The sequence below is a fragment of the Musa acuminata genome, chromosome BXJ1-8 (assembly GCF_036884655.1).
Source record: "Musa acuminata AAA Group cultivar baxijiao chromosome BXJ1-8, Cavendish_Baxijiao_AAA, whole genome shotgun sequence".
Lineage (NCBI taxonomy): Eukaryota > Viridiplantae > Streptophyta > Magnoliopsida > Zingiberales > Musaceae > Musa > Musa acuminata.
Window position 1 is genome coordinate 48,423,944 of NC_088334.1, and position 18,809 is coordinate 48,442,752.

Sequence of the window (18,809 nt, forward strand, 5' to 3'; positions counted from 1 at the left end):
TCCATTTGTAGTTCTATAGAGATGAGAGTCCACAACCAAAAACTGGGTTTTATATATGCTTCTATCTTCTTTTCCTTGTATGTTTTGGATTGACTTAGCCAAAACGTATGCAAGCTGAAGCAGTATCAGGTACTTCCATCTTGGCAACTCGTCTGATGACCAACAGTCTTTGTCTGTCGGAAACATATCATGCTCTTTAAGCTTCTTATTTGATTCATTCACCATGGATTAGGGACGGGAGTCCGGAGGATGTCTTTGCAGGGCATATGCACATTATCTTTGGCAAAGAAATGGTATGTATACATTTAATCTTTGTGAGCTTTCAAATTTAATCATATTGACCAATCTGTTATCCTTTTTCTTATTACTCCACACTTGGGTTCTAATATTGCAGATCACTCGAGGTCGGGTGGATTCGTTGTTAATGAAAGCATCCATTCATTAACCTTTGACGGCAGCAATTGGTAACTTCTGCTACATCTCTTTCCTTTTTTAAATTAGAAGAATTCAAAAGGTGGCAAATACATGAGGTGTTGCAGTCTGCAAAATAAATTGATAGGTTGCGGGGCTATGGAATATGATTCTAGCTGCACAGATCTCAAGGTAGTCTTTTTATTCTTATATTATTTTTAAGAAAATGGTAGATGCTGAGACTTGAGATTTTTAAGAAAATATTTTCTTGTCAAAAGGTCATCTGCATGTTAAGTTCAACTAGCATATATAATCCCTGCGTCTGCGTGTAGCGAGGGACATTTAGTGGGGCTAGTTATTTCGTAGCGGATAGTTTCATCAAAACATCGGATGATTTCCCAACATGAAACATCGTCCAAACTCTTATCAAACCTTACAGTTGGCATCGTGCATTAACGATGTTCCCCGCTTAGTGTTCGATAAACAGGGTTGATCGGACGTCCAACTCGGTGTCGGAGGAGTATATAAGTATGTATTGAGTGTTATATGGTAGGGGGTTCAAACGAGCGGCCCTTTTATAGGAGATAATTTTATCGAAATACTAGATAATAATAGACCATTCTTTCATAGTTGATAGAAAATTTGTAGTTATTTTCTAGTGGAGGTATTATCTGGACAATACGTGAAAAGTCATTCAAACCGTCAAATGTCATAGCCAACGTCATATGTTGACAATACGCCCACACTTTAAAAGTCTTCACTCGGAGAGTTGGGTTGATGATATTAATGTGATGTTTGAATGTCCACATGTCATTTTCTCTATATTATTCACCCTCCGTTGCATTTCGATACATATAGGATATTAATGATACGATTTAATGATGTAGAGTGGGCATCCTGTGATATCGAAGTTAACTAACTAGATCATGAAATTGATACTTTTTTACTGCATTTATCCATGTCACAAAAAAATCGAACACTTCATGGCTGGCTGCATCATGAATTTGTAACATTTGTGGTCTAATTCGATTGTATCATAGAGTCCAAATACTTCATTTGTGGTCTAACTAAGCATTAACATGGGTTCGAATGTGGAGTCGAATACAATCATACATTGCTTGTCAACGAATCGAATCGGCTAACATTGAATTGTATTGCAGTCGTAGTTGAAAGAACAAAAGGGAAAGAAAACCCACGAGTTGTCACCGGTTTAACTTCTGTAGCTACTCAAAACCATCACACCACCCATTACAACTCTGGGTAATGCAATGCAAGGAGCACCGAATGTTGCTAGTATCGCCACAATGAATGTTGGTTGTTTGCCCTAAACATCAGCCATCGGACAAGGAGCAAAGCAAACAGACTAATCACGAACAACATTTTTCGAAAAGAAATGCTGCATTACTTGAATGAAACCGTGGCTGCTACTTACTGCATGCACTAAGTTGATTTACAAAGAATGTAAGGCCTGTTATTCGAATTCACCTTTAACATCAAACTTATTAGGGGAAAAAAAAAGGGGGAAGTGGGGGGCGAATTGAATACAAGCTAAAAGATTTGACTCTGATGGGAGGAAGAAAGAGACACTATTCTTCCAAAAAAATGGGTATAAAAATTCCATACCTAGTTCATGAACTTTCGGCAGTTTGGAGCTTCGCAGAGACAAGGGACTTTGCATTCGTCACTTTCGTCAGGGTCAAATAAATAGTCATATCTGCAAGCCAACAGACGACAGAGGGGATACATATAAGCAGCATAATTAATCGAATAGGAAACTTGCCAGCACGACCACACAAGCACAAGCCACTAAGCAACATATTCAAGTAGTCCTTTGGTCTTGAACAAGAATTTTAAATGACAATATTCTCAGAAATATTGATGTAAAGACAGAGTGATGCACCCTATGCACAGCAAGAGTGCCGACTTGAATTTTATCATCGACAACATCAAATTTAGTTCAAAAGGAATCAAATGCTAGAAAACGATTTACTATCCATGGAACAGCTTGCGTGTAAGAGCAAGAAAACATGCTAAGAAATTGAAAGCTTGATGCTACATCATCAAGAACATATACCCGGGAAGCTTTGCATTTCCAGTTTCTCTCCAAAAAGATGAATAGAATATATATATATATATGTATGTATATATATATATATGTATGTATATATATATATGTATATATATGTATATGTATATGTATATATATGTATATATATGTATATGTATATATATGTATATACATGTATGTATATATATGTATATACATGTATGTACATACATGTACATACATGTATATACATATAGCTCCCTTTTACAGGGTTCACTGCTTGAGAAATCAAATATTTTCTTCGGATACAACTCTGACCATAATTCAAGAGGGAGGGTTTTAGAAATCATTTAAGTAAAAAATATGTAAATTATAAAGCATCAATTGTTTTCCACTACAACTAGTCCCCTATTTAGGTTCTCAAAGTTGGTACTTGGAAGGCAATGACCATTACGTCATATGTTTCTATGTAAGAGATAAGACATATCCATTCCTAAAATTTTCCATTAGCTCCATATACACGTCTACATGTTCCGCTTGGGTGGTAATTAAGTACTTGAGCAACATAAATGCTTTGCCAAGATCATAGATGGAGCGAGAAATTGGCAAGAGAAACAAAATTCAGCAAACTGATATGAAAACTTTTGCAGATAGGTAAAGGAATTTACGTTAGTTCTTCACCAGCAGAGACATTTGTCTTAGCTATCAAAACAATCCGGCTCTCATCATCACCAACACTCATGATCCTAGCATAGCAATTGGGCATGCACTGCATAAAATAATGATAATTATTTTTGGAGTATTACAGCAAACAGCTCTGCTAAATTTCAGAAGCCAAAGTTCTATTAAACGTAATGACTCACTGAATGGTTTATCAAACGTGCTATGTTTCCTTTATCAGTAGCATCGACCACTACTTCTTCGCTGATCTTAAAAAGCTGCAAGACAAGAACATTACAGGCAGTGAATTAAACTATAATATTGGAGCAATATAATAATCATAATGTCAATGTAATTTGACAAGTAAGCCCACTCCCAATGCTACCCATCTGGTAAAGGTGCCCAACACTTTTGGCCCCCATTATGAAGGATTGTTGGCTCATTTCTTAACTATCCTAAAAGGATCTGCCCAAATAAGACTGGAGGTCATTGAAAGATAACCAACAAAGAGAACAAATAATAGGATCTTTTATTCGTGTAAACATTATTATTGAAAGTTGACAAATTTTCACAAAAAGAATTTCCACATTATGTATGCAAATTCCTTCATGATTATCAGGTATAAATGATTAAAGACTCCACATCTTCGGTTATTTGTTATAGGCCTGTTTCAAAGAAAAATCCAAATGAATATCTCTATGGAGGACCCAATTCCAGATTCTGATCTGATAGGTTTCTGTTAACCGAAATGGGAAATCAACAAAACAATGACACATGAACTCAATTATGAATATGGGGTTTATATGTAAAAGTCAAAGTTTATATTAGAAAAATTAAGGATAATTTCCATCTTTTATTGGATTAAAGTGAAAAACTACTGGAGGGGGGTAAAACAATATAAGAATAGTAAATGACTTATCTACTTATCAAAGTGGAACCTTTTGACCAATTAAAAAAATGATAAGAAAATGAGCACAATCCATGCAGAAAAATATATAAAGTTGCTTAACAGTATAAGTGAATTGATTTGTATATCAATCATACATAAACAAAAAGCTATCATCACAACAAATGGTTGAACATCGGTGCCATATGCTAGATGAATAATCATGTTAAGGATCAAATGCCAGATAAAATGACTTTTTGAATCTAGTACTGACGTGTACGCCTTTTTTTTATATGTAATGCAGTAGCCCCCAAACTATAAAGTCCAAGGCACCCTTATTAGTACTATAAACTACTAGACTCGACTACTTTTTCAATTTATTTAAAATCAATTGAGAAAATAAGTAAAAAATATATTTCTTGTCTGAGGCTTCAATTTCTAGCATCAGCCAAGGGCAATCATGTGTAGAGAATAAAACAAAAGGTACATGAAGATGACTCACATAGCAACCCTTCCCTTCCAATCGATAGCGTGCTTCCCTTAGGTCTGCAACACTACGTCTGACCTGCTCACCACGGTACTCAATAACCTGACAATAGGTTAATAACTGTTAGATTCATCATCAAATCATCCTTTGGTCTTATGCTCTATATAACTCATTCAAGTCTCATTGCTCAAGTAACCAAATAGCTTCACCAACTTGCAGTTGCCAACAAAACATAATACAAGGCACATGCAAATTCTACATGTGCATATATGCATCCGTGCAATGCCTGAATGTGTATTGTGCATGTATTCATATGCTCAAACCAAGGGAAGCACTAACAAAAAAAGGATTGCATTGCCATTTATTGTGCCCATGTTGGAGAACATTAGCATTCATGGGCTTCCATTCTTGACTCTTAAATATGGGCAGGCACAGTATGTGCCAGCACATGTGATGTACTAGTACCATGCTGGCTTAAAATGATAAGGTATGTATTCAGCAATCATACGGTACATGTCTGTACTTGTATATCATGAGAGTATGCAAACACTAACATTAAACGTCTCTATGAGCATGGATCAAGAATTGCAAGGCATAGTTCAACTTCTAATCTTCAACATGATACACTAATCTGCTCTTGGACCGGTCATCTTTTAAACTGACGTCAAATTTCTCATCATTCTACATCCTAATAAGTGCATAATACAGAACAGCTGAATGTTCTAGAAATGCAGCTCCCAGGCAACAAATATATCACACATCTTAAACAAAGAGACACTGGTTTCTTTCAATCCATGATTAGCATTTGATGTAAACAATTATGTCCATTGCACTTTGAGATATGAGAGGCCAAAATACCATGAAGTAGTTGCATAATTAATCTAACTAACCAGCCATGCAAATTAACATTAGGCATACACAATTAAAAGAAAAAAAGATGAATAAGCTTCTACTTCTTACAGAAAGATCAAATTCTTCAGGAATAGTATGGTAGAGTATGTCAGCTTACCATTTCTCCTTCTTGAATGTTCCTACGAGCAAAGAGACCCCATCCATGTATTCCAGATCTACCAAAACAAACTCTATTTTTTTCTGTTGACTGAAAACACAAGCATACAGAGAATTAATGAGTGTGTCATGACAGGAACGAATGTACAAAGGCAGCGGGTGGTATCACAAATACCTGCAAGTGGTAAAGCCGCTCCCTGAATGTAGAGAACAGCTCCAGATCTTTCTCTTCCTGTGTAGGGCAAACATGATGACTAATTGTGAATTTCCATTTGATCTTTAGAATGTAACTGTAGTCCAGGATGGAAATAAAGATGTACAGCATAAGAACAAGTGAATTACCTTAGGTGCATTTAAACATTGAACCACATCCAGAGAATGATGAGAAGGGCCCATAACTCGGTGCGCTATGGCCTCTTCGTCTTTCGTCTAAATAGCAGAAAATATAATTACAAATTGATAAATATACCTACATGCAACTTGGGTGTTGATCAATTTTAAAAATATAATTGGTAGCAAGGTGGAGATAATATTAATTACTAAATTAAGAGGAGATACCTGAAGGGTAAAGAACACGATAATGATGGTTCTTCCCCAAGAACGAGTGCAACAGCAAACAGAAAATATGAAATTACAATAGCCAAAATTTCATATCAGCCAATGAACATATGATTAGCATGATTTCAATTCTACTTGAACATAGTCAAACCATGTTCAATGATTTTTCCCTTAATTTTATCTGTGATTGTTAATACCTTCTAGATTTTCTATTTCATCATCTTTATCATCAAGAACAATCAGATTTGTCACGAAGCAAAATATTAATGCAGATAGCAGTAAACATAGTACACAAAATGTCCTGCATGAACTTTACATAAGTGCTATCCCTTCGGTGGGTGCACATTAGTTTCTTGTGATGACAAATAATATAATCATTCAAGATTGAAGCAGGCAAAACAGCTAAATTCCCATAGATGTAGCTTTTGTTATGCAGGATGAGTTGCTATATAGTATGTCAAGCATTAAATAAATAAATCTAGAGCTACACATGAAATTTTGAACATACCTTAATTTCTATATTTCTATACATTAGACACCTTGCAGCAGATGGAGTTTCAGAATTCTGAACAAGGATGTCTGAGCCATGGAGAATGCCTTTCCTAATTAGTCTTGTACCGGTCTGTTTTTTGTTATTCTGAATCATCTTTTTGGAAGAAAATACTCCTTGAGGAGTATGTATAATTAAGACAGTATCTGGATTTGGAGCCCTGTAAAAGCACACCACACAGTAGAATAAAGGCAGTGTATTTTGATAATTAAGAATTATACTGCTGTAGCTAAGATAAAGTCAAGATAAATGTAGTGAACTATGAGATATAAAGAAATGATTGCCCTATTATTAACATAAAGTGGTGGAGTGCATTAAGGTATACATACATAAATAACCTTTAAGCACTGTAAGTAATGCTTTATAACACCGCTTGAAATAGTTAACATGGCAGGAAGGCATTGGCAAAATCTTACCAGTGATGAGCACAGTATGATACCTTCTTTGTTATCTGCTTCCCATTTTTTTCCAGACAGCGTAACTGCAACTCATCGATGGAATTATTAAAATTAAATAATTGTTTATGCACAAACTTAAACACATGACATTAATTCATGATAAAAAATATATTAAAAACAAAACTACTGGATGATGGAAGAGTGAAAGGGCCTTTGGAGTCACTGGTATTTATCATCTCATTTATACTAATATAACAATGTTTCTGAAAAAAAGACAAACATGCTCAAAGAAAATAATTTCCTAGTTGAAATTTGTAGCTGAAAATAATAAAAGTATTCAGCTAAAAGGTCCAATAAGTGTTGAATTAAGTTAAAAACCAAGGTCTATAGAAGTGTAGCAAAAAATTGGCAATAAGAATTTCTTGAACACAATGAATTTAACAAATTTTTATGATGGGTATGACGAATCTCTTGACACACACATGCATGAATATATTCATGAGTTGTTGCACAAAAAATAAATATATGTTTTATATTCCAACAGCTTCACCTAGCAGATGAGGCTAAGCACCAGGATTCTAGTGCATTCACCATCTTCATAAAGAGGGATAGAATTAAATTGTAATTTTCAAAATTAAAAAGTAGAACTGATATTAAGTGGTCTTATAAAAATTTAGATTTTATCAATGTAAGTGTTCCAACTATATGACCGGACCTATTAATCAATTCATCAATTTGCCAAATATGAAATATCATCATTTTCGGTAACCTACCTCCATGCGATATCCTGCTCTTGATGCACACATAGCATGGTAATAGGTAGAACACTTGTAGCATTGCGTGCAAGAACCATGCATTTGACGGCATATAGCACAAACCTAGAGGTGCACACATAAAGAAGTTAGCGGTCGAGTCAATATTTCATGCATAAAGTAGAATGTGAAGAAAATAAAGGAATGTTTGCACATAAATGTAATATGAATAAATATTTTTCTCACTATTATAATGGAATTATATCTTAACCTTCACAAAAGACTCTGATGGTATGTCCAATATGCCAACAGCAGGCTCCATTGTTTCATGGCTTGCAAAAGAGACTTGAGGCTGAAACCAGGCACAAGTAACATGGACCCATAGCATCTCATCATCAGTTGGCTTGAGAGCACCCCCTAAGGGAAAAAAAGTGATACATGAAAACCAAACTGTTCATATGTAAGGAATGTGAGAGTACAAGGTTTCAAATACCCCTTAGATTGATATGTATCGACTGGTAACTATTGGTCTGATCAGGATTGATATTGGACCATTATACCTTAGTCACAATTAATACTCGTTTTACCATCTGATGCATCGATGCCATATTGGCCCGACAAAGTATCAAAGCCAGTATCATACCAAGATTTTAAATCTTAAAGAACCATCAAAATATGGTAGAAAAGTAAAATCCAAAAATAATTATCCAAGTTGCAATTCTATGTTTCCTAAAAATAATAATTACTTGAAGGAGATATGAGAATAAGCCTCGTGCAGTAAAGCAATCCTTTTAAAATGTTTATATAGTATTTCTTATTTGGAAAAAAGAATCTTATGAGGTCATTTTCTTAGCATCAAAAGACATTATGGATACAGTACATATGTAATATGATAAACTATCAAACAGTTTAGTATTCCAAATACCTTTTACAGGACAGAGGCAGCACTCTTGCTTTTGTTGAGGTGTTTCACATGCTCGGCAGATCCAGGAGGTGAAATCTTGTTTTCCTCTCATTCCATAGCATTCCTGGTGGACTGCTATTTGGCATCTAATATTTGCAGTATGTTATTTATTTAGTAATTCATAATAGCCAACCAACATGTGAACCTTTCCCTGCATTCCAAAAGAGTATTTCAAAGAAGTCAAAGTCACTGAAATATACCTGTTACAGATAATGATTTTGTTATAATCCCAATCTTCAACCCATCTGCAGATTGCACACCGTTCGGTTGTCCACTTAACATACACCGGGTCATATGCTTCTATGAAAATGAAACCAGAACTCAATGTATAGTGGACTTAGTTGAAATGCAGAGGCATGTTAGCTACAAAACCAATGCAAGGTAGCATATTAAAGAAGTAAATGATACAAAGAAAAAGGATGCACCTTGCAGGAAAGCAAGTAGCTTTTGTTTCCTTAATTTTGCAGACGGCCGTTTAGTGTGGTTTGTGGAAACCATACTAGAATGATAACGCTCTAACTGCAAGTTAACAAACAAATATGTTTTACTAAACACAGTTTCCCACATTGTTTGATACAGAAAACTCATTCTGCTCCTACTAGTACCAAACCAACAAGAAAAGGGCTTAAAGGACTTGGCTGATCCAAAAATGAAACCAAATCCACTAGAGATACACAATATAACAAAACAAAAATAGGACATTTTTAAAGCTTAAAAAAATATCATCTGATACCACTACAGTCATTAGTCTATAGTTAATGATAAAACTTGTAAAATTAAGTAAAGAAATGTTAAACAAGAAGCTGAAATGCTCTATAAAACAATTTTACACTATCACATTAAAACTGAAAAAGCTTTTTTAAGTACAGACCCATTTTCCCAGTGCCATATTTGTACTTCTGACTTTAATGCTTGACCTCCAGTTTTTCGTTTTTGATCCAGTATGTCGCTCCCATTCAGTAAGCATAAACTTCTTCTCCTTGCATGATGTACAATGACAAGAAATTCTATCCAAAGATGCAAAAGAAAAAAATCTAAATCAATATACTTCAGAAGAATGATAAAAATAAGAGCAAAAAGAACCTTAAAATAATCCTAAAATAATGGAGAGGTTATGATTGTATAGTGCCTCAATGTAGTATCAAACAAAGAGAATAAGTTGAACAAGTTTAATATTGTATTCGCCTCAGTCTGAAAACTGAGATAATAAACATGGTAGGTGATTGTGATGGTCAAGAATCATAACAAATGGAGTCATATAGGTTCTGCCTGTCCTATGTTTGAAAAGCCACTGCTGGTCAAGAAAACATCAAGGACCCACCAAAGAATATATTCCCACATATATTATGAGGGGATAACATGAGGGAGGCAAACATAACTTTGTAGATAGAGAATTATCCATTGATCTTGTTTGCAGGATAAAAGAGTCTTCCAGAGTAAGAAACACAAGGGCAATAAACTCATTTGGGAGACCTCTAGAAACCACAACCTCAAGTTACTGGATTCTAAGAACTGATTGTAAAAATTTATCACTTGTTGCCCAAAAAGACCCATTGCTTTGATGCCACTGCCAGGGAGATCAAGAACTTCAGGAATACTATACAGGAGCCTAATACACACATAGTGGACATTAGTGGAACACAAAAACTCAAGCTATTAGGTTCTTATATGACCATGCATACATGTAGATGAACCCACATGTAAACATCAATAGTTCCTGGCATCCTGCATCTGCTTAACCTTTTTTCACGAAGGTTGAATTCTGTACCATAGGTCTTCTAATGCCCTTTACACAGAACCATCCAACTCTCTTCATATGCTTCATCCCTTTTCTGAATTGAAGACACTTTTCGTTTCCTTTTCAGACAAAGGGATAAAAAGTCTGAAAGTACTTTTTTGCTTTAAGTTATTATGTGTTTTTTTTTCCAGACATAGATATTCTGAATCACTATGATTTGGCACCATGGAGTCAAGTTTTATTTTCTATACTAGTATCCAGATATAATTATCCAGCAGATGTGGTGCCATATCATAAACAGCAGGTCTTACCTATAAGATAGCTGATCAGTTTATTAGCCTGCCAGTGAACTTTTAATCTAGACAGGTTCTACTTGGCCCCAGTTTTCTTTATCCTAAATATCAAGTATTTTGTCAAAGATATATTATATTCCGATTTTAGGCTTTTCCATCTTAGTTGCGTCCTGGTCACCTTGGTTGCCTCACACTGGGTGTTGGATAATACAAAATATGAGGGGGCACAGAAAAGGAGGGGGATGCTTAAAAGAAGGCTGTATATGAGGTAAGTAATTCAAAGTTTCATGGTCATTTTTCATCGATGAGTCTTCTTTCTTTCTTTATCTGCATGTTTTGCAAACACCTTTTATGACAGCATGATTAGATACTTTGTTATACAGTCAAAACTGGGTGGCAACTCTATTCTTGTTAGCACAACATTGAGGCACTTCAGAATATGTTGACATTTTCAAGTTCTCTTTGTAATCATGATAAGGCAAGCCTTGTCACACCATTTTGATGTGGGTAGCCAGGATTCACGTCAATGGAAACCATCTCTTTACTTGTGAGGTATAAACTTGCACACATTGACTTTCTCAAATACTGTATCAGCAAGAACCTCATGAATTGAACCCATATATTGGGCCTTCAATTTTGTAGAGATTTTCAAATACCAAAATATCAAATTACGCCCATGTTGATACTTCACCACATCACATGACTGCATGAACTAGCTACAACTTTTATAAAGAGATAACTACTAATTATTTTACATTCAACATGGCAAAATTCAATACTGCCCGTTCTAAAAGAGTAAAGGTAGCTGTCATTCAGTGATATAAAACTTTAACTTCTTTTTCAATAATCACAAATTACTATCCCATTTGCTACTCTCTGCAAGATGGTTATTGCCAAGCAAAAACAACAGGGATCTTAATGAATTAAGTTAGGAACAAAAGATGGTTCTTGCTAAGTAAAAACAACAGGGGTCTTAACGAATTAAGTTAGGAACAAAAAATCAATTTCTAGAGAAGAAATTCATCTTACCCTGCAAAGAGGAGGTCCCTTTTTAGTTAAGAATGGTTCTTTATGATAAAAAAATTTGAAGAACTGATAAGCAAAATTTGCACCTCATAAAATAATTGCAGGCTAAGTGGATCAGAATTTCTCAGCAAAAGCCCATGGTCACTAACTCAGTATCATATACAAAGTTCAAGATCACTTGCAAAAATCTGGCCATAAATGGGCATTACCCTACTCTGTTTATCAGCAAACTCAATTGTGATAACGCATTGTTCTGCTGTCTTCGCTGACACAGTTTGATTTAACCAGTCCCACCACCACAACGAAAAAAAAAAGAAGAACACGGCATACTATATACATATTTACATAAATGAATAATTGCTTTTACAGTTCATCTTACTCAATGCAACATGCAGATTTTCAACAGGCACCACAATTATCATTCAGAATATATCAAGTAAAATTATTATTTGAATAAAAAATTTGTTTGAATATATCAGGTTTTGTATTAACCAAACTCAGAGGCATATCCTTACACATGTTGCTCCGGCAAGTATATTCCCTCCATGCCAAAACACCAAACTGCAACCTTATCAAACGCCAGTTTGGTATCTCGCCCACAATCAGGGACATATCTGTTTAAGCTTAAACTGTGTTAGCCTCCGAACTAAACATGAGAAAATCACACATGCATTTGTCAGGTATAGGCAGGCACTAAAGAAACAACATATACCTAATTTGTGAGTGATTCTTCTCTGTATCTGATGACTCAAAATTAAACTTCGACTTGCACTCTGAACAAAAATAATCAATGCTCTGCTGATTGTTAGACAATTTAATATCTGTCAGTGGAACATCATTTTCACATGAATTTGACAAATAGTAGCAAATCATGAATTTGTAATGCAAACAATAATTGAGGGCAAACCTGAAGTTTCTTATAGGTTTTGTCACATCCTGCATGGACCCAATATCGACATGCATAACAACGAACCTGATGATATTAATCATAACATTCAGAATCATCAAAACTAGGCTCTGTTGGAAGCATTAAATTGTGAAGTGTTTTCATTCATGTCAAATAACCTCTTACCCATTTCTTGTCATCTTTATGATGACTACTCTTCATGCATATTCCACGATATTGTTTTGATTTAAAAGGCTGTAACAAAAAATGTGCATCAACAGGATCATTAAAAGGGTTACAGAAGGATAAATAAGAAGGATTGGTTGGTCTAATCGAAAACATCATGATTAAGTAGCCAGAAATCAGGGTTAGAAAAACCGGTCACACCGGCATGTGCCAACAAGTATTTACTGGACTGACCTGGTTTTGGCACACAGATCGGACAACATTATTTGTTAGACAAAATTATTTATCAGCCTGACCTGGTCCTGACACAAGGACCCTGCAATTTTACCCAGTCCGGTTGAAACAGAACTTTTTTTGCTGTTTTAATTTTTTTTATCTAGACAACTGAAAACAACCATTGGTTGTCAATATATAGCAAAAAAAATCTGTTGATTTCACCATTGCAACCCTCTGCCTCCTCCCTCACCTTCTTTTGCTTGGTCGCAACAGGTGTGATGTATAATTATATGTACAATACCCCTTACATAGTAGTAAGACAACTTGGTAGTCAGATGGCTTAGAACATCCAATTTTGCATTCAGGTAATTGAATTTGAATAGTAAATAATTATTCAATGTGTTCCTAGATACCACCAATGAAATTCAGAAAGCATGACATTTATATTTTGAACAAAAGGAGACCAGTGTATGCCACAAAAAAAAAAAAAAAACATAGATGTACTGGATATATTTTTACAAGTCTCTAATTTTTTTGCTATGAAGATCTTTTTTTCCTTAATATTTAATGCCTTTAGTATAACAGTTAATAAACAACATATTCATGCTCTCTATGATCCAACCTATATAATGCAAGGCCCACATATCATGCATCAAAGAACATAACTAATCAATTGCTATTTAAATCCATGTTGGACATTTCCAAGGTTCTTGATGTAAAGGAAAGAACATTCATCACACAGCAGGAAAGGCATAGCTAGCATGAGCTTGGACATAGTTAACAGAGTAATGGACAAGAGGAGAGAGAGAAGATCAGGATTAGGGAGCAAAAATATCAAATGAAAGTGAAGAAAGAAATTAAAGGGATGTCTTTTAGTAATTAATAGAAATCTAGCACCCTCTTTTCCAATTTTCTATCTCGTCTCTCTCTTGCTCTCTTCTATGCTAAACAAGGTTAATACAGATATGAAGAATTGCTTCTTAAATTCTAAATCACTTCCTTCTTTATATATTCTTTGCATCCATGCTTGGAAATCAGCATTATATAGTAGAATTCCATATTTTACCCCAATATAAGAACATCTGGTGTTGTACCTTAAAATTCAAGATTTTAGTCACCCTGAATTCAAGATTACATTAATCAATGGCAGGAAAAAATCTGTATAGCTGAACCCAAATAATTGGAAAATTATGGGGTGCAACTCTGATTCCAAACCTGAGTGGTTTTTGTCAATGGTGCAAATAAAAAAATTCCCCTCTCCACTAATCATAATTTTTCTTTTCCAGCTTCTTTTTGTTCTAGGTTCTGCTTTCCACTACCAACTTCCAAGCTCATCCTCACCCTCCATTTTCTACTAGTAGCACTTCTAGGTGAGTGCCCTAAACCCATTCCACGAGACCTGATAAAAGCCTTTAAAATTCCAGATGTTGACATTCTAAACTTAATTATAAGGGTAGCGGCTAGTCTTCTTTGGGGTATATTCAAATAAGAAGGATTCTAGTAGAGAATCTTTGTCATCGTTGTCCATCTATCTGTATAATAAGCTCTTTTTCACAATTTAGGTTCATATGAATAATTCCCATAGCATGATATCCAAGAAAAATGATTTTATCAGTTTAACAGTTTAAATATGTCCACACTCCACAAACACTTCAGCATCTAAAGATGTTCATTTTTCCCGTAAATAGACCAAGCAGTACTAAGTTGTGTACCTATGTAGTCTGAATCAGATACATGCTAATAATGTCAATAGACTTCCAGAGAGGTATTTTAATTGGTGAATGATGTCTTGTTTGTAACAGCAGCAAGAAGAGTGCTGCTAGCTGTTTCTGTACATCTTAAGATTAATGATGTTTTATTTAAAGCAAAAAATCCTGCTACAGATCCTGTAATGTAATTCTCGGTTTCTCATTTGCTGACAGCATCATACAATAATGTGAGGAAGATTAATTTACCGCAAAGAAAAAGTAACCAGAAACCAGTTTTAGCTACTGTTTTTTCTTCTCTATCCTCCTTGACAAAATCATCTGGGGCATCCACAACATAATGAAAAGGACAATTATTGTAGGGCCTTTACTTGCCTTGTTCTCTGATTGGCACTCCTCATCATGGTTTGAACCAGTTGCCTCCTTGATCCCAGAAACATAAGCAGGTTCCCCACTTGTACTCATCCCATCAACCTGCACCCCTGTGAAACCATGTTCAGCTAAGAAGGCCTCCTCTATGGCTATTCTCAGATTGTTTGGCTTGCAGCCATGCAACCCTGTCTGCCCCTGAAATCTGCAATGGAGATCAAAATTTTATAAAGAATACATCAAATTATCCTCTCATATCCCGAATCGGAATACTGACCTGTCTACATAGTCAATAAAGGGAAAAACCCTTCCCTGCTTCACCCATGCGTACTCCTGCTAAAATCCAGTGACACGGGTAATCAGACAGAATAAAATCAAATAAGAAAAAGATACAAGTAGAATAATCTACCCTCTCGTTTCCACTTCCAGAGTATCCAAAGAACATCACACAGATGGCACCAGGGATGTAGGCGTCTGTAATTTGTCGCACAGCTTGCTGCATTGTATCGATTACCATTGCAGGCCAAGCTGGACAATTCTTCCCCGGCCTCGCCCAAACAATATCGCCACAAGCAAACTCCTCCAGTCGATGGTAATCCTTCCCTTGTTCTAACGTTTTCTTCTGCAGCTTTTCTTTCTTTGCCGGATAACGGAAACGCGGATTTGGCCGTCTCTCCTCCCTTGTCTCAAGACCCTCACAAAGAGATGTCGAAGTACTCTGTGACAACGAGTGCTTCTCCATGCTGATATTTCTGCATGCGCGGTATCTTTCTTCTTCATCAAACAATGCAACTGAAACAGGGAAGATGGAACTATGGCTGGAACTCTTATAGCTACGGTTCTCTTTTCGAGGTTCCATTGGCTCAGCCTTGATTTCCGAGTCCGTGTCCGGAGCTTTTGTCTTGGGCTTCTCCTTCTTCCAAGGGTCGATGAGTACGGAATCGTTAAACCTGGAGGGGAGCGTCTGCGCGCGGCCTCTCGAGGTCCGAACCACCGGCGGCCGCACTTCCGGCGGCGCCGCCTCACGGGTTCGTTCCCTCTCCCTTATCCGCCGGTTCCGCGACACGGAGTCCATCTCACCGGAGCAGCAGGAGACCTCGCTGCACCAAGAAGCAGCCACTGCATCGGCGGCGCCGGCGCCGGCGTCCTCTCCACCCAGACACCGCCCGAACCCGAGGGCGACGTACGGGAACCCTCCGGCGGCGGCGACGTCCCCCAGCACCTCGAGAGGGAATGACTCCCCCTCCCTCCGCCTCTTCCGGCGTTTCCCGCCGCCGTCGCCCTCGCCGTCACCGACGGTGAACTCGGCATTGCACCGCTTCAGGGTCGGCATTACCACCCTCTGGCTCCTCTTTATGATCATCCCGTCGCCGCGACGGGAAACCCTAATCCCACCGAAGCCAGAATTCCGCGCCACCGATCCAAGAACCCACCAAATCGCCCTCCGATCCCTAAATTCCCCACGGGATCCGCGGTAATTGCGGCCAGGGTTCGAAGGAACGCGTCGGGGGCGACCACGAGAGATCACGAGGGCGGACACGAACGCCACCCTTCGTTACTTGGAGTAGACTCCAAACACTACGGAACGGATCGACAGATCTCAAACATATCACCCATTTTTTACCCTATTACTTTCAATTTTATTCGTTTTTAATTTCCCCTCTTCTTGGTGTTAATTTTACGATTTTGGTATGGTTGGTGCAAAGCGAGATGGAATTCGTGGGTTGATGGCTTCAATTCGTGCACGGTCCAATTTCGATGTTGTTTGTGATGGTGACGATGAAGATGGAGAAGAGGATGGAAACCATAATTTCGATGGCTTCCTTGAGAGGGATTTGTGTCGATGTGTGGTCATGGTGGATCGAGGAAGAGAGTCTGAAAAGATCTCGGTCATGATCATGGAAAATTACAATTTTTCTTCTTTTTCCTTTCTCTTCTCTTGAAGTTTATCTTCAGGTATATTTGGGAAGAGATGGCTTCAATCCTCCTTGTAGTCGTCTTCCTGTTGCTTTGAAACAGGCAAGAGAGGCAGTAGCAGATTTTTATGCTGTCTTTTCTTGTATTCTATGTGCTTCATCTTTCCCATTGCAGCTATTACGATCTCTTGTTTGGGTGCAGGGACACTGTAATAGATGATGATGGAGGATGAGGAGGAGGAGGAGGAAGTAATCATGGTGAATAGATTCTCTCGATGAGTCCAACCCAACAGTTGGTTACGAGACTTCGCCATGAACCGGACTGTGTGAGCTTGGGTGCATCCACCGGCCACCGCCCGAAGGTGAAGTCCGGTGATGATCGAGGAGAACACCAGGTGTTTGTTGAATTAACCTAGCCTTCTCGATCCCAAACAGCGAAGCCTCGTTCCGGAACAGCCTCCTCCTCGATGGAGATCATGCGTGGAGAATTACCAGGTTGCTTACTTGGGAGATTGAGCTGTTCAAGGTCATGAGCTCCATGATTGTAGCTTGTGGAGACTCGACTCTCATTCTTTTCTGCAAGCTTTTTGGCTCCGAGCAAAATGGCTTTTGCTGCTGCTGCTAGAGTTTGGTCATGAACTGGAGGAGGATGAGCAATAGCAGGAAGACTAGGAGGAGGCGGCAAGTGGAGCTTGGCAACAGGCTGGTCTTCCAGTGATGTAGGATGTCATCTCAGAACAACAATCCAAAGTTAACGATAATGGATCTGATTCACTGCAAGAAACTGTTATTCTCATGTGAGAATTTATGTAGTTCATGGGTTAAACTTGTCGCAGAATCTGCAGCCCACTAATGGCGATCGTGTGCAAAAGAACTTGAACCCATTATTCACTCTCGAAAAGGAACCACACCATCTCCACGACAGGTAGGAGGAGAAGGAGAGGAGAAGAACATGTCATAAACAGTGAAGTACATGTAGGTGTGTTTGTTCGTGAGCTGCGTGGCTACCCTGCAAGTCACCATGAATAAGGACTGTGGCAGTAGAAGGGTAAGGAGGAGGAGGATGATGATGAAGAGAAAGTGATGAGGTCTGCAACTCGTTTTCTCGTCCACGACCGTGTGGCAAGTATATTCTTCGGCTTGTGTATGGTTTGGAGTTCATCCGACGACCAAGAAGATGACCATGCATCGTGCGTGCATGCAGCGAAGAGCAGGAAGAGAGCGTGATATATCAGAGCGAGATCAGTTGGGTATCCTCCTTAAGAGAAGCCAACGGACACGGTGGAGGATGGGGTGTGAGTGGCTGCTGCCGGGAAGAACACCTGAGCCTTCGCAGCGGTCGTCGGTCGACTCCCGGCGGTTCCGGCGAAGCTGATATTTCCCCCGTAACATCCAAGCCAGGGAACACCACTTTCCTGCTCCCGCGAGGCTGGCGGGTCCCACGCGCGATCGCTTTGCCGTGTGTCGACCGGGCGGACGCGGACGAGCTGGATTTCTCCGAACCCAAAATTGTAGCCTCAAATATCTACCCTGCTTGAGCGACGCGACAGGGTGGCTCCCGCAAAACCTCTCCAATCAAATCAAGAGTGGCTCCCGCAAAACCTCTCGAATCAAATCAACAAATTTTTTTTTCCGTCAATTTCGCAGTCTCATCTACATCTAATTTCCACCGTTAGGTGTTAGGTGATAGGAAACATGGTAACGGCCAATCACCATTTGACATCTATCATCACATAAAAATAAGGAAAGAGC

General features: G+C 37.9%; 1 protein-coding gene across 3 annotated transcripts; it reads right to left on the minus strand.

Moving 5' to 3' along the window:
* Positions 1-1,440: 1,440 nt before the first annotated feature.
* LOC103996062 (histone-lysine N-methyltransferase ATX4) lies at positions 1,441-16,753 on the minus strand. Of its 3 annotated transcripts, XM_018829741.2 has the most exons (23): positions 15,551-16,753; positions 15,419-15,477; positions 15,148-15,346; positions 12,851-12,919; positions 12,686-12,751; positions 12,491-12,576; positions 12,294-12,392; positions 9,593-9,728; positions 9,147-9,240; positions 8,922-9,021; positions 8,683-8,807; positions 8,029-8,174; positions 7,779-7,883; positions 7,024-7,088; positions 6,566-6,767; positions 5,842-5,928; positions 5,675-5,731; positions 5,501-5,590; positions 4,507-4,593; positions 3,322-3,396; positions 3,127-3,227; positions 2,035-2,125; positions 1,441-1,735 (listed from the first exon to the last, which is right to left on the minus strand). In XM_018829741.2, the coding sequence occupies exons 1-22, from the start codon at positions 16,502-16,504 to the stop codon at positions 2,035-2,037; spliced, it is 3,093 nt and encodes a 1,030-aa protein (XP_018685286.2). In that variant the 5' UTR covers positions 16,505-16,753; the 3' UTR covers positions 1,441-1,735. The 3 variants fall into 3 exon arrangements, with proteins under 3 accessions (XP_018685286.2, XP_018685287.2, XP_009415146.2); XM_018829742.2 differs by lacking the exon at positions 1,441-1,735 and having other exon boundaries at positions 1,791-2,125; positions 12,491-12,573; XM_009416871.3 differs by lacking the exon at positions 1,441-1,735 and having other exon boundaries at positions 1,791-2,125; positions 15,419-15,474; positions 15,551-16,750.
* Positions 16,754-18,809: the final 2,056 nt, after the last annotated feature.